The sequence below is a fragment of the Heloderma suspectum genome, chromosome 2 (genome assembly GCF_057233095.1).
Source record: "Heloderma suspectum isolate Gila_16-S chromosome 2, 16-S_ref, whole genome shotgun sequence".
NCBI classification, from domain to species: Eukaryota; Metazoa; Chordata; class Lepidosauria; order Squamata; family Helodermatidae; genus Heloderma; species Heloderma suspectum.
Window position 1 is genome coordinate 310,268,471 of NC_139459.1, and position 27,494 is coordinate 310,295,964.

At 41.5% G+C, this 27,494-nt stretch overlaps 1 protein-coding gene across 1 annotated transcript; it reads right to left on the bottom strand.

Annotated features, from left to right (window-relative positions):
* Positions 1-9,734: 9,734 nt before the first annotated feature.
* On the bottom strand, positions 9,735-26,320 carry THUMPD3 (THUMP domain 3 tRNA guanosine methyltransferase). Its single transcript, XM_084840265.1, has 10 exons — positions 26,112-26,320; positions 22,223-22,511; positions 21,576-21,653; positions 18,502-19,005; positions 16,823-16,953; positions 15,736-15,805; positions 14,074-14,189; positions 13,813-13,920; positions 11,888-12,011; positions 9,735-11,379 (listed from the first exon to the last, which is right to left on the bottom strand). Exons 2-10 carry the CDS (start codon positions 22,478-22,480, stop codon positions 11,254-11,256), a joined length of 1,515 nt encoding a protein of 504 aa, XP_084696391.1. The 5' UTR covers positions 22,481-22,511; positions 26,112-26,320; the 3' UTR covers positions 9,735-11,253.
* Between the last annotated feature and the right edge of the window lie 1,174 nt (positions 26,321-27,494).

Below are 27,494 nucleotides of genomic sequence, written 5' to 3' on the forward strand. Positions count from 1 at the left end.
AAAGAGGAGAGTGCAAAAGCTGGTTTGAAACTCAACATTAAAAAAACTAAGATCATGGCATCTGGCCCTATCACTTCCTGGCATATAGAAGGGGAAGAAATGGAAGCAGTGACAGATTTTACTTTCTTGGGCTCCAAGATCACCGCAGACGGTGACTGTAGCCATGAAATTAAAAGACGCTTGCTCCTTGGGAGGAAAGCTATGGCCAACCTAGACAGCATAGTAAGAAGCAGAGACATCACCTTGCCGACAAAGGTCCGTCTAATCAAAGCTATGGTTTTCCCAGTAGTAATGTATGGCTGTGAGAGCTGGACTATAAGGGAGGCTGAGCGCCGAAGAATTGATGCTTTCGAACTGTGGTGCTGGAGAAGACTCTTACGAGTCCCCTGGACTGCAAGGAGGTCAAATCAGTCCATCCTAAAGGAAATCAACCCTGACTGCTCTTTGGAAGGACAGATAATGAAGCTGAAGCTCCAATATTTTGGCCACCTAATGCGAAGAGAAAACTCCCTGGAAAAGACCCTGATGCTGGGAAAGACTGAAGGCAAAAGGAGAAGGGGACGGCAGAGGATGAGATGGCTAGATAGCATCACGGATGCAATGAATATGAACTTGAGCACGCTCCGGGAGAGAGCGCAGGACAGGAAGGCCTGGTGTGCTATGGTCCATGGGGTCACGAAGAGTCGGACACGACTGAACGACTGAACAACAACAACAAAGCAATGTCAGATGAGCAATGAATTCCCCCCACAAGCATATTTGGAAGAGCTAGGACTTTAATATACACCTGTTCCAAACCACTTTTGTATCATCTGTTACGAAACACCCCCAAATTATGCTGTTTGGGGAAGGTAGGACCTGTATCTGGAAGGGGGCTAGGGGGTTTTTGGTCTTGGAGAAGAGCAGAAAACAGGTTCCATAGGATACTGAGGACCTGCACATCCCAAGTGGAGCTACAGACTTCTAGCATACAACTTTCTGGCCAGCTACTGTGCTCTGATTGCCTTAATTCCTCAATGTTAACATTTGCAAATTTCAGATCTTGCCTCAGGACAACCACAAAAGCCCTCACCATGAAATATTTTATGCTGATTTCTAATCTTGTTTAAGACAAATGGAAGGAAAAATAAAGAGTTCGGTATCTTTTAAAGTTGTGATACCCTGAAGACCCAATATTGTGTAAGCAGGCATGCCTAAAGTACTCTTTTTGTCACCTTTGTTTAAGGCAGTCACCAAAATCCCCCTGGCTGTCTTACTCACCTGGACCTGTGATAGTCAGAGATATGCACCCATCAACTCTCATCCTGTCCTCACAGCAGGAAGAGGATCCCATTGTCTTCTTTCTTCCTTAATGTCTGACACCTAAAAATCCATTTTCCAACATCCATGAGCAATCTTAGAGGAAAGACTTGTTTTATTTTGATTACTAAATCCTGAGAGAGGAAAGATAAAAACAGCAACCCAAATTCATGGATTACCAGAGAGGGAGAGCAGGAAAGAGGATTCCTTCCATCCTTTCTGCTCAGAAGAGTAATCCCCCCTTTCCTCCTCTCTGTCTCCCCTTCTTTTTCAGAGAAAGAGCTCAACAGAGCTTCCCAGCGCTTCACAAATCAGCATATAAGGAGAGAGAAATCTTTGGATTATCTTCTGTTTTTCTTCTAAGTATCCATACTCCAATTATTCTCTTTTCCTTCCTTTTTCCTAATAGTCCATCCCATTCCAAACTCCAAAAGCCCTTGGCTTTGGGAGCTCCCTGTTGCTCTTTTACACCTCTCCATCCACTTTCTTCCCAAACCCCTGCATTTGCTCTAACCCCCTCCTCCTCCTCCTCAAGAGTCTGTTTCTCCCCCATTCATGTTATCCCAAGCTGAAACTTCTTCCTTCTCCTGACCCCTCCACTTTCTCCCCCTTGCTCCATGTTCAGCCACGGACACATACCTTGCTAGGAGTTAAAATTGCTCTTTGAGGTGCTGTACTTCTATCAACCTCTTTTGAACATATGCACGCACATGGTGCTGTATTATCAAACCTCTTTTAAACATATGCACACAGAAATTAAAACTTCTCTTTTGAACACACATACACACGATTTTCTATGCATCCCAGTGTGGCTAGCTTCACCACTGACTTTAAATGCTTATCTTTAACCTTCTCAGTGTTAATATATTATTCTAATTCCCCAAATGTATGTATAATTCTAATTCCCCTGATGTGTGATTTTAATTCATTTAAAATTATTCTTTAATAAAACAACAAATTGCTTTCAAAGACCTTGTTGTGGTCTCTGATTCTCTCAGCTTTTAGGGGTATCAGGTTTTCCTAAGCACTCAGAGTTCAACGCCAAAAGATCCCTCATGTATGTGTTTAGTTTAGATGTATGTGATATGTCTATGTAAATTAAAGCATATGCTGTATGTGTAGAGTTTGCCCAGGATATTCAAGGTACAGTAAAATCTGCACACCATGAACATGGGTCATCACATTTTTCATTAGCATGAAGATTCAGTGACACATGGTTTATGATCTAGGAATGATCACTCTACCAACTGAACTAGGCACCCCACTCTTCCGTAGTAGCAGTGCATGTTTTTTTGCCTTAAAAATACCTGTATCTGTTGTGACTACTTTAATAAAAAGTGGGAAACCAGGCACAGTCAGATTTCTGATATTACATTCAAAGCCCTCAAACATTAACAAACTTCTAATTACTTGGAGAGCAACCTGCCTTTGGAGGACACTGTCCTCCTGTGGCTACAGCTCTTTACAGCAGTCCCTACAATAGCCACCTAAAACTCTAGTAAAACATTCCATCTTAACATCATTTGACAGTGTTTGAAATTCCTGCAAGTCCTGCTAAAGGCCCTATGTATTGTTTTTTAGGATAAATCCCTAAGCAGGAATTGACAGGAATCTAATATCCTGCTTTAAGGATCATTGCAGAAAATTGATGAATAATATCATGCTTCCATGTGACATGCTCACAGGCTCACTTCAAAAAGCCACTGTGTGAGCACAAAAATTACTTCAGATACAGCAGGCTAGGGCTGGGGAGTATGGCGAGATGGAGTGGCAGCAGCATATAAGAATTCTGTCCCACTGATCTAATACCCCATCCAGAAGTCTCTGCTAATTTCTTTTAGCGTGTGCTGATGCAAGTTGGGTGGTTGGGGCAGTGTAGAGATTATTGATTCATTATCCACCCCGCTGACCAAGTTTCCCTTTCTGAGCTAGCCACAGCCATCTCAAGAGTTGGTACTGAAACATCCCAGGCTTTTTGTTCTGTAAGATTTTAACATTTATGCTGAGTCAGGAGTGGCTCAGGATTTCATGTCCACCATGGACCTGTCCCAATTAGTATCTGGCCCCATGCATGCTGTAGGGGAGTATTCTTGAGTATTCTTGTAGATCAAGAGTATTCTTGATCTGGTATTTTGTGAAGTTGGGGCAGATGATCTGAAGGTGGAGTTAGGTGTGACTTCAGTGCCATGGGCAGATGATTTTCTGGTTACTTTTGTTCTGGCTGCTGGTATGGACATCCACAAGGCTGGTGGAACATAAGCGCCACGCTGGATCAGATCAAAGGCCTATGTAATCCAGCAGTTTATTCACACAGTGGCCAACCAGATGTCCACGGAAAGCTCACAAGCAATCCACCCCAGGTGCCTGATGGATCAAAATGGTTTCCTGAATGTGCTTGGGGAGTTTCCTGCCTCATTAGTCAGCAGTTCTGTCAAAGCCCTGGCTGAACTGCGGAACATGGAAATAGTCCAGGCTGTTGACGCTATCGTTCCTAAGCACTCTTTCCCTGCTGGTAAAGCCCAGGACTTTTTAAAAGGACTTTTCAAAAGGAACTCAAAGGGGCATTTTAAAACCATATGAAAGGGCATTTTTAATCTTCATTGTAAATAAACAAACACATTTATTTAAATAAAGAAATGCCATGAAACATGTATTTTAATAGTAAATAATTGCAATTTAAAGAAACTTGGCATTTAAAATTTAACTAAAAATGTCCAGGACTACAAAGGATTGGGTGTGTTTTTTTACAAATTCTCACTCAGCATACATCTCTGGAACAGGCTGACATTGTCTCCTCTCTCTGGTTGAAAGAAAATGGACAACAGCAGGCCGGGGATCATAATAGGCTGTACCAATTTCATTCAGAGCTATGTCTAGCTGTGCATTAACTGTCTGTGTTGGCAACTTGGCATACCTGTTCATGTGTTATCCACAATAAGATTATGCAGGGACATAATTCTGTCAGTTTGTACTGAGTGTGGCAAGAGAGTTGCAACTGCCAGAAGTTCCCCTGCTCTAGGTTCCTGCCATGGTTTCCCTATGGGCAAGTAGTACTATCCTATATCTGATGTGATCCTTAATCAGCCCTTATATTGTTATATTGCCTGTTAAGTAGAGTGGCAGGCCTCTAGTCCCACACCCACTGCCTGATTGGGCTTCCAGTCACCTAGGCTTGGACTTTACAAAAAGTGGTAAACCAGCCTGGGATCAAAGTTGAAAGCTTTCTTCAATGCACGCTTTTAAAGCTCCAACTGGAGAATCCAAAAGGACAACAGACTTCCTTAAGCCAAAGCCTTCTTTGACCCAGGACTTGAACCTCCATTTGCTTCTCCAGCCTTCTTACCTCAAAAGACAGGACTGCTGGGAAAGAGGAAGAGTTCCAGCAAGACAGCCTTATGGGAAATGGTGTTCGTGACTCATAGTTCTATTACATTATAGAAACAAGTTATAATTAAAACACTCACAATTTTTCAAAGTATGCTCCGCCCACCATATAGATTTGAAAGACCCCAATATAATAACAACTAGGTAAGTAGGGTTCACCCTTTAAAATAACTAGGTAGGCTGGGCCTGCCCTGAATTCCACTCCTGCAGCTGTTACATCAAAATAGCTTCTAAAGCCTGGAAGCCTTTTCCTCCTCTCATGTGCTTCCCCTCCTCCCCGCCTCAGTCTATTCACAAGAGCTTGAAAACCTTGAATTTCCTTAAAGTAACAGGTCTAAATAAGCCATAGGGGTTATATAGGCACAGAGTTTGATTAAAACAGGGTGGCAAATCCTAAATCACAGAGCCTAGAGGAGAACACAAACAGAATCTAATCTGCATTTTGTTTCCCTCCAATGTAAAAACGGGAAAAGCAGAATTAAAAGGACACCTCACAGGCGGCAGCGGGGGGAGGTGTCACCCATACTTTATATGTTAAAAATGCCCTACTGCTGCCAGGTCAGTGCCCTGCTTTAACAGGGAGCCGACGGAGGGCGATGAAACAGGAGGGATGACTAGAGTGCTGATGGAGAAAGGTCAGGATGAATAAGACCCAACACAGGCTAGAGTCCAATTGGAGACCTACTCCGTAGCAATGAGAGAAGTGAAGAGAGCTAGTTTTTTGCCACCAACACATCCACACAGAATAGGCTGGAAATGCTTTTTCATGCTGTGCCAGGATCCTAGAAGGGGGAAAGGAGACCTAGAGCAGTCGATGATTCATTGTGAGCAATTTGCTTCATTCTTTGCACATAAAGTAGTTCGGATCTACCTTTGTTTTGGACTCCAATACCGGGGTGGAGCAGGTCAGGTTCTATTTTTTTTAATGTTTAATGATGGTTTTATTGCTGGTATTGTACATGTATTTATAGTTTTGATTTCTTGTACACTGCCTTGGTGATTTTTACAGAAAGGCACTATAAGGGCACAATCCTAACTAGATAAGCCACCTCTGCACTCAGAGGTGACTGCCTATCCAAAGCAAGGCAGGAGAGGCACGGGGGAGCATTCCCTCCATGCCTGCCCTGACTTGCTCTTTTTCGCTAGACAGCATTTTTCAGCTCTCTAGCGGTGAGGGGCCCGACTGGGAGAGGAAGCTGCTGTACGACACATTGGATGTGTCGTACACACAGCTCTGCTCTCCTCACCCCGGAACGTCCCCCAGCCCCGCCCCCTTTCAGTTGCTCCGTGCTCCTCTTGTAAGCGTGGAGGATGGGGCTTCTCCATGCTGCCTCCAAGGCAGCGCAGGTGTGAGAGGCAGTTGGTTTTCCAGGAACCGACCTTGGAGCACGGGCTCCGAGGTCGGTTCCTGGAAATGAGCATATCCTATGGCCCACTAGACAGTGTCTAGCGGCCATAGGGTCACTCTCTAAAAGTACTTAACAGTAATACTAAACACAGAGATTTACAGAAATACAGAATTAATCTCCTCTGCTCTCCTTTTATAACCAGCTCACCAATCTGCATTAACATGGAAAAATGATTATTATTGTAAAAATAGACACCCTGCTGCGAGAATCTATATTTCTGAATATCTTTTCTTACTTTCTGTCTTTTTCACAATGAACTACAAGTAAATGTCTCCTCCTTTGTTGCAGCTGAGCAACAGAGGCCAGTAGCTGGCAAATAAAATTTGGTCAGGTTAAGTCCTTATGGAAGTTCCCCATGCATTCTGTGCAGCCGTTTTAGTAAAAAGCTGGAAGTGCAACGCAGTCTGTATAGGCAGTAGGGTGCCACAATCTTTGGCTTTTCCTTTGTTCCAAAGACTCCAAAAGTAGCTTGTAGCTTAGGGGTGGGCAATTTGTGGCTCTCCAAATGTTTTGGCTTACAACTTCCATCAGCCCTAGCCAGCATAGGCAATAGTGAGGAAATATGGGAGTTGATGGCCAAAACATCTGCAGAGCCAAAAGTTACTCAAAGGGCTATGCAGTTGAAATATCACAAATAAAAAGACCAATGTATATCTCATTTCAAAGTCTATCAGTCAAAGGCTAAAGAAGGATCACTTTACCTGAAAGTCTGAGAAATACAGACATCAAATGATCAGTTATACTTTCCTGTCTTTAAATCTTCGTGGTATCATGCATACGGCAGGTTTCAAAATGAAACACAGGGGGGAAATACTTTAATGAGATTTACAGTAGCTAGCTTTTTAGTAGTAACCACATCTGTGGTTTATTCCCATTAACTGGCATTTGGCCTACTTTTTCATTTTGCATAGTGTTCTGCAAGAAGCCACAAGTAGCAGATTTAACAAACTTCAGGTAATGAAGAGGACCAATGTATAACTTCTTTCTCTAAACTCTTTTGGTGAATGTTAATGAAATGGAATTAAGTTCTATTAGGTCCTGGAACACAAACTATATTCAGTTAGAGCAGGAGTGCACAATTTCACTGGGAAAATAAGTATTCTAAAGCAATATCACACTTCAGTTAGATCCACCCACAACAGCTTTAGTATAAATGAGATGCAGCTTCTGTTATATTGATATGGTGAATTTTACATTTTTGAATTTTAATAACATTTGCAAAACATACTTAAAAATGACTTGCTACATTGCCATGAGTTAAAGGATACTTGGGCCGGGATGGATATGTAGGAAAAACCCTTAGATACAGCTAGAGCTTTGGTTATTTTGCCATAGCCATTCTCAGTTTCAAAAGACAGACTGTTCTTGTTTTAAAAGCTGCCACTGGGCACAGCTGTTGCAAAAGGAGCAACCAGCAAAACTCTGGCTTTATATTTGGCTCTCTCACAAATGCCTTCTTAGAATCCCAGCTTCATTGTTCTAGGATTTCAAGAGGCATACTGCCAGACAAAAAGTTTGCTTAGTAGCAACAATTAAAGTATTAACCAAACTGGGTAAGTTAAAAATGTAGGATGAAATCCAGCATTGTATGAGCATAAGGAATCTTAATTCCATCCGTCCCCCACAGCTTTCTGTTCCGTCCTGCCCCCTCCTCCATATTTTAAGGCTGTACTGGGAGCAGGGAATCACCCAAAAGGAGTCTCGCATCATATGTGCAAGGTTCCCAGTTCTGAGCCATCCCTTCTCCCCACTGTAGGCCTGTAAGACACAGCCCACAATGTTCAGCAGGTCCCTCTGATCAACTGGAGAGGCTTTTCAGGGGGTACAATAAGCTGAATTGGGGAGAAGGGAAAGATCTGTTTTGTAAGCTTGCCTTCTGCTTACCCAATGTTGGATTTCATCCATAGACTTTTAATCAGGACTGTTTCCTATTAAAGTATGTTCTGATATGGCATGTGAAATTTGCCATTAATGGTATATCTAGCATAATTCCTGTTGTAATGTTTATTTTAATCTGTCAAGAAATCACAACCAAGGTTGCTCTTGATTATATTTTTATAGTCGGCTGGTACAAGTGATCAACTCTATTGATCTTAAAGACAGGTTTAAAAATAACTAAGAGAATATCAGTTATTGGATGAATTGTATTAGCAGAGCAACTGTTTCATGCTACACAGAACTGTTGCCTGAACACGTCTGTTCAATTCAAAGGTCTGCTACTGTACCCTATCAATTCTTGATGTTCTAAGAATTTTGCCACAAAATTCATTCAACCTGGATTTCTTGTATTCTCATGGACCACAATTCTAATTCATACCACTGCTCCTACTTTGCTGGTGTAAAAACAATATGATGTAGGTATGACAATTAAGGGCGCAATCCTATTGAGATAGGCGGCCATCTCCGAACTTGGAGGTGACCACCTATCCAAAGCAGGGCAGGAGAAGCACGGAGGGGATCGTTCGTGCTCCTCCTGCCCTGCATTTTTGCAGGAGCGCAGAGCAGGGAAGGAGGCTGCTGTATGACACATCCTATACATAGGATGTGTCATACGCACAGTTACACTCTCCTCACCCCGGAACGCCCCCAGCCATGCCCCTTTCCGGCCACACCACACTCCTCTTGCAAGCGTGGAGGATGGGGCTGTTCCATGCTGCCTCCAAGGCAGCGTGGAAGTGGGGGGAGGTCAGTTCTCCAGGAACCAACCTCCAAGAGCGGGCTCCGAGGTTGTTTCCTGGAAAACAACATATCCTATGGCTGTCTAGTGGCCGTAGGATTGCTCCCTATGTTAGTTTTTTGTGAACATATTAGTAACATAATGTGTGCACTACTCTATGCAGTGACTAATTCACAGGGTTGTTGATTACCTCTATTTCTATTATCTGTAGTAGAAAACAGGCAACTAATACATTAAGGCAAATAGCCACAGTAATGTAATAGTCCTGAATAAATTGTAATTGGTAATATATACAATGGGAAGGTGTTTTTAAAAAATTAGATAATGGCAGTGACTAAACACTTAGTTCAAACCCTACAACAAATGTGAGATCCACATGAAAAAACCCTAATATACCAAGTATACATATGCAATATTTTTGCATGAATTTCTTTTGCTTGGTGTGGCAAATATGTTTGCATTTTTGCCAAAGCTGAACAACAAACGCTCCAAAAGAGGGGAGAATTCCTTAGTGTTAAAGCAGCCACAGACAGCTGCAAAGGCTGCAGGATTTTAGACAAGTAAAGTATTTTGTATAGTATCAGAAAGGTTCCCTGCATTTGTGTGTTTAACATTCGCATTTTCTTACTCTCGCTACTCAAAATCTGTCCTAAATTAACCTCAGTCAATCCATTCATCATGACTACAGTGACAAAACTGTCTTTACTGTTCAAAGGTTGACCCTTCTCTTTTCAATTGGAAAGTATGGTTTTCAAATAGTTTTTTTGAAACCCCTCCATGCAAAGGTCCGATTATTATATCATTATATTTAAAATGCTGAATGTGGATGGATTCTTGGCTTCTGTTGATTTTCTTGGGACCTTTGTGTTAATGAAATGTTAACAAATATACTTAAATAAATTGACCTTAAAAGAACCTACTAGTCTCAATTTTTGTGGCCACAAAGGAACACCAGAACAGAAGAATAATTCTGGTAAAAACTTTATTCCATACACAGGTAAAAATAAAAGTTAAAATTCAATACTGCAGCAGCAAGAACAAAGTACTGTGAAACACCAAAGCAATCCCAATAGGCAAGAAATGGAAACACGGGATGGCAAAAGTGCTTTAAAGACAAAGAACAACCTTTTTATAGTAACTGGAACAGTGCTGGTGCTTTATTTCTCATAAAAGAACTTCCTTCAAGTTGCCTTTCAAGGGTGCATGATAACCCACTGGTTGTTACATAGCTGCAACCCCAGCACACACACACACACACACATCTTCAATGAAATCAAAATCCAACTAAAAATTTCCAAGCATGTATAACCATATGGGTTTCAATCCCTAAATGCTTTCTAAACTGAAGGGCTGTGCATCCAACATATATATTTCAGAACAATCTGGGTTTAAGCCATACTTTTTCAAGGTGATGGGAAAAGGCTCCCAAATTTGACAATCCAGCTTTAGTACACATAGAAACAGTTAACTGATAACTTATCCTGGGCACAGTTGTTATCTTGCATAAATCTTGTTTATTGGATAATGCTCAAGAGTCATTACAGGTTACCGTTACCCAACTATTGTGCATTCGTTGCTAGGTGACACAACTTTCAGCCTGTCATTATCAGGTTAGATTCAATTGCACTATAAATATTCTTGACTAGATCTATCCTATATGTCCAAACCAACAGTAGTACATGTGAAGAATACAACAGCATTTTTCAAGTCTTATTTTGAATTAGAACCATGACTATAGAAACAAAGGCTGATCGTACTCATTCTCAGCCCTATCTATGTACAGTAGGAATATACATGGCATATCAAAGTAAACAAGGGAACTGGGACTTAAATTGAGGTAGCAGATGGGAAAACAGGCAGCACTGTTGAGATAGGCTCTGGAGTAGAGCCCATTTATCAAATCACAAACAGAAGCAATACTTCCTACTATCCTTGTTGCCCATTTTTAGCAATGCTAAAACAAATTAAAATGGAAGAACTTCTCCAATGGCAAAATGTTCTCATTAAAGCAACCCTTGCCTACCTAAAAGATATTCTAAGCTGAATAACACCTGAAGAAACAGTCCTCAGGACTCTAACACAACAGTATTTTGAATGAGCTCTTCAGCAATCTGAAGTGAAAAAAGGTCAACCTGCTAGTCTTTCCACAAAACAGGATAAACTTGTCCTGTGAATATGAAAATGCATTTGCACCCAAACTGAAACAGTAACTCAGATTTACAGGCACATAGAAGTTACTAGTTTTATGAATAAATTGGTTATACTTTTCTACTTAAGTCCTGAAAGCTCCCTCAAGTGTTTCTAGTTGGGTATGACACAACTGATCCTTGGATCAGTAAACTTACTTACTTGCTCATATTTTCAGCCCCACTCAAGATCATAGGGATGGACTGGCTCAGAATCTCAGGCAGACATTTTACAAATAACCCTCAGAAATGTAGATGAGTGCAGATGTGGTCAAGTACATTGGTGAAGATGTTGCCACTATGTTCTTGTTTCTTCAATTTTTTCTCCAGAGCGTTTCAGGAGATACACAGCAGCATGGAGTCCCCCAACATTCACCCAGATTGTTTGGGACTTTCGCCATAGGTGTCCCATTTTTGACAAGGCCTGAAATGCAAAATAGTTTCAAGTTTCTCCTGACACACCTGCCAGATATTAACGTTACAGATTGCTTTCCATTTTCAACTGCAATGACAAATATGCCTAAAATTCAACCTTATTGCTAATCCTAACAAGAACTTCATTTTTTTTCTATCAGCCAAAAATAAAGGTAACAGGAAAAACAGTATTCTGTCTGCTTTTGTTTCATTTAGGAAAGCTGTTCCATCTCCAGCTTTGAAACATGATTTTAGGATCCAGAAGAACTATATAAATTACACAGTTGAGCAATAAAAATTGAGAATGCCATAATGGAATTTGCCCCTTGTGCATTGCAACAAAATGTTTTTAAAAACCCTATATGACCCTGTATATTTCAGACTTTCAATTCTGACAGAATTAATTCTGGATAAAAGTTGCATCCTTTCCAATAAAAGTTTAAGCCAAATTAACTTTCCTGCCTTCAGATGTCCGCTGCAAAGAGCAAAAAGCCTGAGGCTAGCCTGCCATGACCTACCTTGGCAAAGCATTTCCTATCTTGAGTCAGCAGCACAGCTCTGCCAGTTCTTGGTCTGCAAATCCGACCCATCTCCATAAGGCAGGATGGATAGAGATCCCAGTTCTTTTTCTTAGACCCTATCCTACAGTAAAATTGAAAAGCAGTAGAAACTAAATAAATGTACCTTTAAGAGAATCTAATATTTCTTACCCATGCTAGTGAGTTTATTTTCAGCAATGGTGTTTCACAGTTATAACAGTTTAGTCAGTAGAAAGGATACTTTGTACTTGTAAGCTCAGTCTTCATGCATTTTATGCTAAGATATGAGAATTACAGTAAGTGACATATCACAGCCCTCTTACTCATTATATACTTCCAAGATGGCCTTTGAAGCAGAGTATATAGCATATCCATGTATTTAATCTACATGCTATTACAAGCTATAGGGAAAAAAGCCAAAACCTTTGATATTGCCTTGCTTATTAATTTCTGGAATAGACATATTCTACTCAGGATGTGTAGGGAGTTGCATGGATCCAGCTACAGAAAGCCTCTAGCTAGGAATCTATTAAGTTATCTAGAATTCTAATAATTTCACATTTTTCCAACATTTCAGAGAAGATTTCTGGTCTTCATGCTTGAAGAGCAAATCCTGACAAATGCGCTAACAAGTTCAAGAAAAAGGGAAAAGGCCTGGGTGGAGATTCCAATAGTCAAAAGGAGAGGCCCCTCCACATAGCATGCCTTCATAGCCTCAAATCCTGTAACCTCATACATGCATTCAATTCACCACTGCATTCCATCCTTTAATGGAGGTCAACCTCCTCCATAGTCCCCACTTTACAAAGAATATAACCAGAGATGTCTAAATCTTGTGAAATTTGCTGAATTATGCAAATTGCGTAAACTTGCCTATTTTGTGTAATTAAATAGAATCGCTAAATTGCATGTAGCGATTTAGTGATTGTAACACTTCTGGTGTTGGGACTGCCATTTTCAAACAATGGGACAGCCACTTTTCTATCAAAAGTGGCTATGTTTGCAAATAACGGTAAGCCAGGATTTCTGGCAAATCCTGGCTGTGAATGAGTGGTGTGCTGGTGCAAGCAGCCTGTTTGCTCCCACTACTGTGATCAAGTAAACAGATCAGAAATGGTCTGCAGCACACATAATCCAAACCCAGGATCCTGGCTTGTTGCTCCCAAATAATCCAGGGCTCTTAAGCCACAACAAACACTGATGCGGTTTGCACAGCGATGAGCAAAGTGCGTGAGCCATGCTATCATTTCTGCTTTTAGTTAAGAACCCAGGAAAAATTCATTTCCGGGTTGTTTCATGATGTGCAAACCTGGAAACTCTGGGTTGTTTATGGGTCAAACAACTTAAGAGTTGATCCGCCAAGCCATTGGAAGTGGAAACACCGAGCACACAGGAGGCAGTGCACATGTCACTGTGCTTGTCGCCCGCAATTCCTGAGTTAAACTGCCACGATATGCAAACCAGGTCACTGGCTTGTTCCTGGCTTATTGGGAGAAACAAGTCAAGTTTCTGGGTTTGGACAACATGTGCAAACCATTTCCAGTTTACCTGCTTGCACTAGTGGGAAGAGCCAATCAGAAGTGAATACGCTGGATGCACCAGGATACAGGTCATTCACAGCAAGCCAGAGTTTGCCAGCAATCCTCACTTACCTTTCTGTGCAAATGTGGCCAATGAGCTATTAGTCTCATGCTAGAAAGGTCAAGACCCATACATCTGTTGACTATCAGCAGGACAGAGATGGAGACCTACCTAACTTTGATAGCAACTCCACAATATAGCTATACAGCCTGATCTAACAAAACCTTGCAAGTCTGGGAGCTCCATTGCTCGCCTCTGACAAGCCATAGAAATACAGTAAATTACAGAACATGTAAAATGCACATATACTGAATGAATTTTACCTCTTTCCAAATGGCATATCCGTTACAATGACATCTGCAGAGCCAGTCCTCAGTGGTATACAGCAGCTATCCCATTGAATACTATCTATGGGTTTGCCTGGAGATGTGCTATTATGAATTTTAAAAAAACAGATCAGAAGTTACTTCTTGGAAAATGTTTCTCAAAGTAACATGCCCATGATTATGAACTGGGAAACATTTTTAAAGTTAAACAAAACAAATAATTATTGCATAAGCCAATGCTGTGTCCCTAAATCCTACCTGTCTTTACTTCGAATTTGCTTCATTACAGAGGAGATATTATTTGCTGTCCTCTTCACAGCCTGTGGATTGTTATCCCCAGCAAGATGATAGCAGTTAGGCCATTCAGTAGCCCCCTATCAGAGAGAAATATATAGTGAACTCAGCAATGCAACAATGCACCTGAAATCTAACTCTGGAAAGTAATCCCTACCATATAATGTAAGGAAGAATGGGGGTTGATTCTTAATCCACTTTTACCCTATCCGCTACATGGCATCTAATGCACACCTCCCTCTGTGCGGGAGGATTGCCAGGTAAGAGCCCAAGATGACCAAGATTAGGACATTCTTCCCTGTGTTCCTTGCCTCTGGGTACAGCAAACCTGTATCCCAGCTCAGAGCAGAGAGGAGAGCAATCTGTTCCTCGGCTGTGTTTGGGTTCAGGACCATTCTCTACCTCTTACTTGCTGCTTCTTTGAGCCAGACAGTCACAACAGATATGAAGAAAATTCTCTATTTGAAAACTGCTGAAGACAGCTATCATGTGTCACCAAACTAAAATATACAAGAGCTAACACAGAGTAGTAGAATCACTGAGATGACCTCAGGCAAGCCCATTGTCTTTGAGCCTCAGCAGCTCCATGCAGTAATACTACCATATGAGGGTGTTATAAAGATTTCAAAGAAGACATTAAAGATGTCTAAGCACTTACCAAGATACAATGGGCAGAATCAAACAGGGTGCTTATGCCCCCACCAATTATTTTCCACCCCACCGATTCCCTTCTGCAAGCAGTGGGTCCCGCTAATTCCGCCGCACAGCAAAACCTACCACTTACGCAAGGGAGATTCAGTGCTTCCTAGGACAAGCCCCCGAACAAGCGGAAACACTAGTTTCTGGAAAAAGGCAGGTCAGCAGAGCTCCTTTATGCAAGCTCCACCGACCTGCCTCCTTCCAGAAATGGGTGTAGCCCTGGAAGTGCTAAATCGCTGTTGCACAAGCAGCAGGGGGTGCTTGCACAACCTAACTGGAGGGGTGTAACAGAATTGGAGGGGCCATAAGCAACCCATTGGATTCTGCCCTATATACTTAGTAGTAGTAGAAGAGGAAGCAGTTTATACATCCTGTTATACTGAGGATGGGTAATTCAGCTATCTACTCTATATATCCAGCACAGAGTAGAAACCCAAGGCTAGAGTCTTTAAATACACACACCAGGACAGCCTTCCTGGTCATTTTGGCTGAGAATGACAGGGGTTGCAGTCTAACACATCTGAAGGGCAGCAGGTTGGGGAAGGCTGCACTACAGAGTAAATCTCTAAACCTACTGGGACTAACTTCTGAGTAAACATGTTTCGAATTGCTTTGTAACCCTTATTTTCTAGTGGACCACACCTCATACAATGGGTCACAACAATATATCAACATGCCAGGGTATTTCTGGAACCTGGTGCAGTTGTGTAATACCATAGCCTACTATCAGCTTTGAGGGTTGGAAGCCTAGGTTGTCAGACATGGCACATGGAGCAAACGTGTAAGTTTCTTCTCTGAAGAAAGTCCAATTGAGTTCTATGTGCTTACTGCCAGGTAAGTAGGAATAGGATTACAGCCTAAACTTGGCAAGCTAGTCTATACATTTTTAACTTAAAAATAGGAAAAATAAAAGAAACACTTCAGTACCTCTATTGGTATAGCACCTGTCCCACACATTGGATCAATTATGATGTCAGCTGGCTGAGGATCACAGAGCCTAAATATTAGGATCAAGATAAAATTATGAGAAAAAGGAAGCATTCACCACTCATATCAAGGTTTGTTTAACAGCAGACTATGAAAACATTAGCGTGCATAAAAAACTACAAAAGTACAATTACTCAGGAAATACAACCTTCATCAACTCTTTGTTTGAATTTCAAAGACAAAATCAAGGGTAAAGACTTTCCCTCCTAAGTGGTGAACTGAGATACTGCTGAAGACATGTTTAAACTTTAAAAACACATACAAACTAACCCAGTTCACACATCATGGCCAATTCCTGGGTTGTTTAACCCTCTCACCCACCCACCACTTCCACTTTCAATTAACATGTTTCGTGACATCAGAATCCAGAAACCACACAGAGATAGCCTAACAACAAACCATGAGTTAACTCTGGATTGTTTAGAGGGTAAACAATCCAGAGTTCCTGGCTTCGCATGTAACAAAACAACCCAGGAACAGGGTGCTCCTGCTTTGTTAATTGAAAGTGGAAGCGGGTGGGAACCAGCATGCACGCTCACTCCTGCATGCTCACAAACAACCCATGGTTAACAAAACATGGGTTGTTTGATTGTGTGAACTGGGTCTTTGTTATTACGGGAAGAGACTATTAATATCAGTTAATAAATATGGCACCCATAGGCTATGGTTCTACAAGTAAAAAAATAGCAATACAATAAACCACATTCAAAACAATATTTATAATGGGGGGGAAGATACATGTAGGGGAAATTCAGCAGTTATTGTAGAACGACTTGTAGAATACAAATGTGTTCTAGTATTTTAAGGCAAGGATTTCTACAGGAAATTATTTCCGCATTGAGTATCCAACCACAGCAAAGACTTGACAGCCCACCAATTTAAGGCACACTGATGGGATACTGTTTAGGGTTTAAATAGCAGAATATGCAGAAAATTCACACATACACACAATTGTAATGTAGGACATATTACATGGTTTAAGAGACCCTGCAGTTCTTCAAGCCTCCTAATAAATCTTCACACTTACCTGAGCATACCATAAGCTAGAGTGGATCGAAGAGTTGTAGGCCCAAAATGAGTAATATTTCTTCTATGAAGACTCTCCTCTGTTAAGGCAATCCCTACTACTACTTCATTATTGTGGATGTTGAGAAGAACCTAGAGTAAAGTTCACTAATATTTAAAACACAGACACTTTACTATAGGTAAACAATGACACTATTTTTAAAAGGAGAAGATACCACCTCATGATACTATCAGGAAATGCGAATGTAGGATTTCCCTAACTTTTCTTCTTCCGAGGTTTAGGCCCTCCACAAGCCTGCTCTATGTAGGGGATGAAAACCCAGCTCTCATACACTATAGTACATTCAGTTTACTAACTCAGGATCTAGTTCATCCTTCACCTCTCATTTATATGTAGCTGCTATCTGTCCTAATAGCCAGGATTTATGATCGCTGATAAGAGTTAAACAACTGACATGGCCCTCAGAGACTATTGAGACTATAGACCCTCAGATGACTATAGAGACTGGATCTTGCCATCTTGTGTCCTCTTAGGGGTCAGGTATTCTATGTTAAGAAATCCTGAGGTTAATACAAGAAGCCACTGACCAACCTCTGTGAAGTGAGGTTGATTGAGGTGGTGTAGGAAAATGGATAACTCTGAAAATATGTGTTAATTGTTCTGTTTTACTTGGAAACCATACAGCAATCCAGCTAATTTTTAGGTTAGTGTTCCACTACTCCTTCAGCATACTATAGTGCACAAGGAAATGACACAGAAAACACCAAATCAGACCACCATTACTCTCCTTGCCATGATCGATCAGGTATACTGCACTTGGGTAAACTGGAGGCCACTAGCCAGTATTGGATTATCAAAGATCCCAAAGCAAAATCTCTCTCCTCCATTGTCATGGTCACGAGGAGGAAATTGGTTAACTTTGAACCACCGGTTATGCTTAATTGGCTTGTTTCAAACAGACCCCAGCTAAGATTGATTATACTTTGTCAAGTTCAGATGCAATGCTAAATCACAGTTTATCAAAAATGAAAGCGAAAGCTTCCAATTTCTCCATGGCCAAACCAGAAGGGAGGAGGGGGGAGGGGGGAGGGGGGAGGGGAAGCACACAAACCCGAGGCTCACTGCCACTCATTCCTATCACAATAAACATTGTTTACTGACCTGGTTTGCATGCTGCAGCAGCAATTCCTGGGTTTTTTAATCAAGGAATTGTAGGGAAGAGCAGAGCATGCAAATTGCACACTCATCAGTTCCTCTTTTAATTAACAATCCAGGAACATCCCATTCCTAGATTGTTTCATGATGTACGAACCCGGAAACTGGGGTTTTTTATAGGTCAGCCAACACAGAGTTAACTCAACAATTGCCCATGGTTTGAGCTGGGTTAACTCTGGGTTGTTTAACCCCTAAACAACCCAGAGTTCCCAGGTTTACACATCACAAACAACCCCGTTCCTGGGTTGTGAATTACAAACGGAAATGATTACCATGCAGTTCACAAGCTCCACTTGTCCCCCCAATTCCAGGAACTGCTGCTGTGATGTATGAACTGGGTCTATGGGATCAAACGGGCCCACTGTCTCCTGATAAAACATATGAAGACTTAAATCCTGCCATATTTTAACCCATTCTTACCACTGGGTATAAGACAACATTTTCAAAAAATATTGGTGTTGTACCTCTACATCAAAATTTGTCATGTCTGCTTTCCACTGAAAGAAATCTTGCACAGCTCCTCCAAAATCTCTTGCTGCCTCATTTGATTTAAAGCTATGCTTATCACCAGCTCTGTTGCAAGTCACACGGAACTTCAGTGTCTCAGCTTCAGTTTCACACTTCTTGCAGTCACCAGATTCATTTTCATGTTCACCATTGGATGTTAACTCTTCTTTAGAATCAGATTGCTCGTCTTCATCTGGTGGTACCATTTCATCAGTATTTTCTGGGTCTTTAACTTCAGTAGACCTCAACATATTTTGCACAGGATCATGCAATTCTTTATCAATAGTTCCCTCTTCACTTCTGTCATTTTCTAGTTTCTCTTTCTTTGCACAACTTTGTTGGTTGCCTTTTCTCCGTCTTGTTTTTCTTTTCTTCAGGCTTGTATTTAACTTCCATACTTCTAAAGGGTCAGTCCAAGGCAGCTTCGTAGCCAGCTCCTCTAAATCCTTTAGAGCTTCTTCCTATAACATCAGCAGAAAGTACTCACACAACTCATTTTATACAGCCAAACATTTCCTATATTTGCTAAAATTCAGAAGAGCAGTTTGTTTATCTGCAGCAGCAGTTGTTCTGTGGATATGGCACATCAGAGATTTTGGCTTCAATATAGTGAACGTTTAGGTTCATGAAATGGCTTACGCATGTCCATTACGGCTTTCAAACTTATCCCTCTACAGCAGACCATTGACATTATATTATAAATGGAGGGAGATGAGGGGGGAAGCGGGGCCATGCCAGTCCACCCACCCTGCTGAAAGGTCTCCCTCATGAAGGTTCCTCCTCCCTCAACTGTTGCCACCAGCAGCCATTCCAGCAGGCTATAACAGAGGGAGATGAGAGGGAGAGCAAGGCCATTCTACCAACCCTGCCAAAAGATGATTTCATTTCCCCCACCCCTTCTCTACCTATCCCTTTGTCCTTCTGTGTTGTGTCTTTTTATACTGTCAACCTGCAGAAAGGGACCATCATAATTAACTGGTTGTTTGTAAGCCACTCCAGGAGCATTTTTGGCTCAATCATTAAAAATACTTGAAATATATATACACAGACACACAACAAACGAAGTAAAGCCGGTTTAATAAAGAGAAAACTAAAGATAATGAATACAAAACATATACCAATACAGGTGCTGCTACATGACAACTCCACCTAATAATCTGCTGGAGCATCAAACATGAATTTTAATTGATGGGCAGTATCCAACTGTGTTATTCTGTTAGCGCAAATGACATTGCAGTAGCAGAAACTAGGTTCTGAACATTGCACAAGAGGAGAATTCAACTAAAGTTATGTTTGCACAAGAGGTTGTGCAAAACACTTGTGAAACCCACTGTGCAACCAGTTGTGCATTACACTTGTGCAACCCATTGTGCATTACGCTTGCACAACCTGTTGTGCATTATGCTTGTGAAACGCACAACCAATTGCACAATGGAAAGATTTGGCAGCGCTCCGTAACCTTATTTGAGTTTGCAGAATGACACTATTGGAAACTGCCCAATTGCTGGGACACTGAATATGAATAGTCATTCATGACCTAGTTACCTCCAGACTGGTTTACTGTAAAGCACTCTACATGAGGCTGCCCTTGAAAACCATTCAGAAATGGAAACTGGTACAGAACACTGCTGCCAGTTAGCTGACTAGAATTGTATTACTGAGAATGTATTACTCAATCTGCAGTGGTTGTGTGTTTCTGGGCTCAATTCAAGGTGCTGATTTTAACCATTAAACCCATAAGTATCCTGGGATAAGGGTAACTAAGAGACCGCCTTCTTCCAAATGACTGCCTCCTTCCTTTCAACATCAGAGGCCTTGCACTGGATACCTTTACCAGAAGAGACTTGGCTGATGACCACCAGGCAACAGGACCTTTTCAATCATGGTGCCAGTACTTTGGAATGCCCTCCCCAGGATGGCCCACTGGTCCCAGATGCTGCATAGTTTCAGGTGGCAGGATAAAACCTGGCTATTTGGCTTTGTGGCTAAATGGTATTGATTCTGCTATTGTTTTTTTCTTGGTCCTTTTTGGCTGTTTTAATTGGCTGCCTGGATTAATGTTGTTTTAATTCCTTTTGGTTCTATTGCTGTTGTTTTTGGTTGCATTTGATAATTTAATTTGTTATTATACTGTTTTAATACTGTGTGCTGTTAAACACGGTGAGTTGCCATCTGGGAAGAATGCACCAGGCTACAGCAAAAAGGAGGGGGAGTTTGGAGGACCCGCTCCATTACTGCAGCAGAGATACCAGTTGCCATTTGGAACCTCTCCTCCCTGAACTGTTTCCATTCAAGCTGATTATAAGAATGACTCTGTAACTAAGAACTGGTGTCTGCCCATTACCTCTTGTCCATTAGATTGTAAGTATGTATGCAGTGACTGTCTCGTTTAATCTTTGTACACAACTTAGGGAGCAATCCTATGGCCACTAACACTGTCTAGAGGGCCATAGGATTTTTCATTTCCCAGAAACTGTGCTTCCCACCTCCTCCCCTTTGTAGCCAGTACTTCTCTGCACCTGGAAACGGAGCATGAAGAAGGCGAAAAGGGGGTTGCCCCAGGGGCGGGGACCATAGAAGCCGCTTTACAAGGCTTCCTATGTGCTGCACAGCCTCCCCGCATCCCTCTCCGAAGTCCCTGGCTAGATGCCCGAAACCGCGCATCTAACCACAAATGCAGGGCAGCCGGAAAACAGTTCGCCTCCATAGTACAGCCACCCTGCTTTGGATAGGCATCAGCCTCCAAGTTTGAAGGCTGATGTCTATCTCCATAGGATTGCACCCTTAGTCAGTTTTAGATGCTTTACAAATGATAAAATACCCATTTTAAAAATAAAATAAATACCACCGATTGTTCTAGGACACTAGTAAGCTGATGGCAAAATTTTATAAATTATCACCACTTTCTTATATGCTTAACTACTATATTTTTCTATTAAAATAAGCCATTAAGAATTTCCATAGAACAAATTCCTGAACTAATTTTTAAGTCAACTATCAACTTGTTTAGAAGTGTGGAGTGAAAACTTACCTTAGTTTCTTTAAACTGATAATCTTTGAACTCTTGAACAATAACAAATAAGTTGTCAACTGATCTTAACTGGTGAACCTGAATGAAATTAGAGATAATCTTGTTTAATGTCACACAGGCATTTCTGATATTTAAAGCCTAACCTATAAAGAAAATGTAGTTGTCACCTTTAACTACAAAAATGTAAAGTAAGACATCTGTTATGATTGAGGACTGTACATTCTGTGTTCTGCAACTCTTTAGTTCCCTTTTTGTAGCTACCGTTTGCATACATATATACACATGCATTTCTCCTCAGAATTAAGGGTGATCTGCAGACTAAAGACTGCAAGTCTCTACCCAGTTACTTTGACGTAAGAACTGTTGAACACAAAAGGACCCAAGTAGACACGTATAGGATTGCCCTGAAAAGGCACATTACTACAAAATATTTTTAACTGTTCTTTCCCCTCCTCACCGCCCTCCATCCTCAATTTTAGTATTTGTTTTTCTTTGCTCCATGAAGAAAAGACAAACAATTAAAAAGTTAGGTTGTAATTCTTCCCTTTGTGGCCATCAAAGAAATGCACATGTGGGTGACTGCAATTACTATAGCCTCAAACAAATAAAGAATAGGAAATATTACTCAAATAATAAAATCTGCAAACCTGTGGAAGGCTGATTACAGGGATTTCAAAATAGATTTTCCCTCGGTCCTTGCTAATTCTAGACTTTGATCCTAGCTTCTCTTGTACTTCATCTGCAGCAGTCAGCTCAAAGCCAGTCGGTACAGTAGCTCCAATAGTGACCACAATATCTTTAGGGCTTGTACTGGGATTGGCTTCTTTGTTCTCACCTAATGATTTACATGCATCACCAAGGCTCACTTCACATAACACATCAGCAGCCTCTTCAGCTCCAGCCATTCTGGTAGCCTATTATGTTTTTACAGACCTTCTATAAAAGAAAACACTCTTTAAGTATATCAGCAAACATTTCAAGCAATTTACTTCTTGAGGTCATTGAAACGAAACAGGGGTCAAGATCCAAAGCCAATACAAGTTCTTCCATCTCAAGGCATATTCCATGTTAAAAACTGTTTCAATAACATATAGCACATCTCTTATGTAGGGCAACGTGATCAAATTTACCCAAAAGTAGTCTCTTTGAGTTCAATGGACTTACTCCTAAGTGTTCACAGGACTGTTGTCTTAGTAACATAGTTACCAGCAGATACTTGCTATCATTTCAAGCTTTCTCAGAACAATTAAGTACCATTCTAAAAGTGGTCTCCACGGATGTCCAGTCTGGTCCCTACACACAGACAGGATCCACCATGCCCTGTAACATATTTACCCACTTAATTTGAATAAATCAAATTAAACTGCTAAGAGGAGGAGGCATCTGCCTTATTTGAGGTAGGTGTAGGACAAGATACGTTGAGACTACTTGCTGGCGTTTATGTCAAGGTACTGGTAAAATAAACACAGTTTGAAGTTTTAAACCTGACATTTACTGGTAATATATATTAATTTAAAAGTACAGGGGCCAAATGAGAATCAGGTGGGAATCTCAATGCCCCACTGTTGAGGCTGCCTTCAATCCCAGTTGCAGAATGTATTTTTAAAAATCAGTGCATTGGAAGAATCCAGGAGAGGTCAAGACAGCAGCAGCCACCTGTTTCCTCTGTACTACTGTATTATAAATCAAATGAAAAATGATGTGACACATGCATCAAGCACATTATGTCCTGGAAAAATGTGATTAGAGACAAACCATAGGTATACAGCCCTTATTCAAGCCACAACAGATTCTATGGGGCTGTTCGCACATAAACAGCAGCATAGAGCAGCAAATTGTGGGTTAATTAACCATTGAATTGTGAGGATGTGCACCATGAGCTGGCCACCTCCAATTTCCAGAAACAATTTATGAATACTGCATTTGAAGGTTGTTACCATGATGTCCGAAAATGAGCACTGTGGGTTGCTCGTGGGTTAAACAACCTAAAGATAACTCATGGTCACATCACAGATTTCAGAGAAATGGAGGGCAGGGTCCAATGGGGCACTTATGCCTCCACTGATTCTCTTGCACCTCACTGATTCTGTTGCGCAAGTGGTGGGTCCCACCAATTCCATTGTATGAGCTGGACCCACCACTTGCGTAACAGAGATTTAGCGCTTCCCAGAGAAAGCCCTGAAACGAGTGAAAATGCTTGTGCCTCGATTGGGACAGGTTGGCTGAGCTCCTTTATGTGAGCTCCACTGACCTGCCCTATTGCAGAAACTAGCGTTTTTCACTCGTTCCCGGTTACCCTGGAAGTGCTAAATCTTTGTTCTGCAAGTGGTGCATCCCAGTTACGGATGGGAATCGGAGGTGTGTAAGGGAATCGGTGGAGGGATAAGTACCCTGATGGATTCCACCCAGTGGGTTTCTCAAGACAGCACTGCATGGTGAAATACTCCTTATCCTGGTGGACATATAGTTATGCATAAGCCTCCCAGCAGAAAATCTTTGTAATAGAGGTATGCTATCTATAACTATAATAACTTTCCATTTTTTCCATAACTTTCCAATATACCAGGCCCATTCATCTGAGGTACTAGGAAAGTACATCTGTAGTAATATTGCCATTTCACCAACAAAATAACAGTACGGAGTTGTTGTGCTTACTCACTAAGGAGTTATTCCAACCAGTTAAACTGTTATTCTCCCCTTTTAAAAATGTAGCTTGAACAACAGAAAGAGTAAATCAGAGGTGTTAAATTCTGAAACAGCCCATCAACAACAGGTTAGGTATGAAAGAAAATAGCCTTGCTAGTTTTAAAGTAAGTGATGATATTTTCAAGATTCATAAAATGAATATAATCTGACATAAACCAAGGCAATTTTTCCCTAGATAAATTTTACACTGTCTTGGATCTACATGGCTGATTAGTTTAACTAATAAGCAACTTGGAATCTAAAAGGACAGATAATTAGGTGTTTTTTTCAGTTATTTTCCTTGTCTTCCTTTTTGCTGTGTAGCTCAGATTGCTTGTATGTGTTGCTGGGATTTAAAAAAAAATTCTACTGTCAGCTCATCTGTACAAACTGAACCCTGTGCATATTTACCTGGGAATAAGCCCCTCTGAACACAGTGAAACTTACTTCAAAGTAAACAGCTGGATTGATTTCTGTTTTAATTATTCCTACATATGTGATTATTAAGGTATTTTCTTGTTGCATAGACATCTCTGAAGAACTCTATGAAACTTGAAGAAAGGAACCCCAATAAAAGTTATCCTCTATACCATCCCTAGCCACCTTTGGCAGCAAATGATACACTGATAGAACCAACCATGCAGAACTTGTGAATTGCAGATGAAGGCTGCATTCCTATGTACACTTACTTGACAGCAAGTACTATTCAACACAATGTGATTTACTTTTCAGTAAATATGCATTACATTAGATGCCAAAATAAATGGAATAATAGCAGTAATTAATATGCACAGGTAATTACTTGAAGCCCTCTGATTTAAAACTGGATCTCATGAGTGCCCCTCAATGATTTTGGATCCAGAAGGGATATATGAGAGGAATTAAGGTCAAAACACACACACAGAAGAGATAGCCCTGATACAACTGAACCACTCAGTTACTCTGCACTGCAGATAGTGATGAAATGGAGCAAGGGCAGAGACATACAGCAACCGGAAGCTGGATACTTCTTTTCTGGAACAAAACAGGTTTATAAAGATGACTTTAACAGAAACAAGCACATTATCTGTTTCGCTATACACATAAGACAGGAACCTGGCACAGTTAAGGACTCATGGCTACAATCCTGTACTCACTTACCTGGGAGTAAGTTCTACTGAACCCAATGGGGCTTACTTCTGAGTACATGTAGAATGGCTTGGGCTGTAAGTCATACTGATTTCGACAAGAAAAATTTAAGCACATGCTAACCCCTTTACTGACATTAAGGGGACTTCCAAATGCTTAGCTTCAGCTCTCATTATCATGGCACTACCACAAAAATAACTGTCACAATGAAGTTTTACAGAATTGTACCCTTAAAAGACACAATCCAGTCAAAGCTAAGCACCTAAAAGATCCACTGATTTCCTCGGAAGGCCTTTAATAAGCACATTCTTACATTTAAGTCAATGGAGCTTTCAAAATGCTTAACTTCGGCTGGGTTGAACCATATAAAACACGGTGGACTGTGGTAACATGTTGACGTTTAACCTCGTCCAAAATACAAGCGCCTGTGATTCTAAGTACATATGCTAAGACACATGGCAGGTATTTCTTGCTAAACGCTTTTGAAACAGAAACACCGGGTGCAGTGAGGTGGGAGGGAGAACTTCCAAGAATAAAAACCACTTCCAAAGCCAGAAAAGTCAATTATCGAGATAGCACAAAAGCCGGAAAGGAATTCTGCCCAAAGTTAAAAAGGAGCCAGCTTTTTCTGCCTTGCAACTGAGGGTATAAACACACACCCAGCTCTGACTGGAAGCAAAGGAGAGGGAGAGAAGGGAGGGGGTCTTGGGCCAGAAGAGGCACCTTTTTCTTCAGAGCCTGTTTTGCGTCCCCTGCTCCGGGATCGTGGAAAGGGATGCGGGAGAGAATCGGCGCCGATCCAGAGGAACCGACGTCAAACGCGGGCGTCTCAGGCTCCTCCCTGGGGTTATACGGATGCCGGGGTCTCCTTCTCCTTTGCCCCCTCCTCCCGTGGACCTCCGTTACTCGTAGCAACAGTTCGGCCTGGGCACGAAAGGCACCGACAAGCTCTTCCGGAGAAAGGACTAGCCACGGCCCAATCACTTCCGGGAGGGTGAAGCGGGCGGGTGTTCCCTTCGCTCTGCTCCCCACCTGCGCAGAGATAGCGCCACCTGGAGGAGTTGAGTTCGCGCTCGTCGTTTTCTTCAGCCAGTGTTGCTATAGAAACTGCCGCAACCTAGCGCGAGGCGTTAACTAGGGTGGAGTGGGCTTTCAAGCGAATCCTCTTTGGTTTCCCTCTCCCATTCTTTCTGAGTATGAGCCTGCTCGGCCAGTAGCGCATAATTTGCAATGTGCAGAGTATAAGAAATGCTGCTCACTTTTCGTATATAACAGCATGTAACCCTATGCACTTATAGTTGCTATTCGGCCCCATTGTCCTTGGTGAGATTTATTGCAAAATAACCATGCATAGGTTTAAGCTACGCACCCTTTCTCTCAAGTTCTCCCTTTGGAAAGGAACATAGGAAACTGCCTTATACTGGGCCTGCAGGTTGCATGCTGTGTGGGAATTTGCATAATTACCCTCCCGGGTGCAGCTTTTTGTGTAGGGAACTTGGAAAGGGTGGCTTATTATCATGAGTAACAAGCCACCCCAGAACCCTAAAATAGCCCATGGGTTCTGGGTGGCTTGTTAACGATGGCAACAAACCACCCCTGCGGGGTTTGCATGCTGGCAAGTGTAATTATGCAAATCCCCCTGGCATGTGACCGATATGCAAGGTGGGGGAAATAAGCTACAATGGCTTAGTTTCCCATCCATGATCATGCGAACCCGGTCGCGGAATCAGACCGTTGGTTCATCATGCCAAAGAGAATTTAAATTAATTCGTATGTAGTTGTATTATCTTCTCTATCAGCTTTCAAAGCAGCTAATAGAATAGAATAAAGATAACGCACATTAAAATATCAAGCATAAAAGCAGCATTAAATTTAAGACAGCAGAATTTACAACGGTGGAAATCAATTATAAAATGCCTTCTAGAATAAAAGTTTTTAACATCTGTCTATAAATATGGGGAGTTTATTGGATATACCCCTAGAGAGAGTTCCACACAGCTGTGGTGATACCACCAAGAAGTCCCTATTCCTTGTATCCATATACTTCGGCTAACACATACTTGGGCTAATCTTAGCAACAATACTTTACACAATTATAAGAGAATA

What these genes read in the sequence shown, in the direction of transcription:
- THUMPD3 (XM_084840265.1), bottom strand. Translation starts at nt 22,480, where the DNA reads ATGGCTGGAGCTGAAGAGGCTGCTGATGTGTTATGTGAAGTGAGCCTT. An exon ending in ATCAGTTTAAAGAAACTAAG is followed by an intron (nt 19,006 to 21,575) that starts GTAAGTTTTCAC and finishes CTGATGTTATAG; the next exon opens with GAAGAAGCTCTAAAGGATTT. An exon ending in GATATGCCATTTGGAAAGAG is followed by an intron (nt 12,012 to 13,812) that starts GTAAAATTCATT and finishes ATTTTACTGTAG; the next exon opens with GATAGGGTCTAAGAAAAAGA.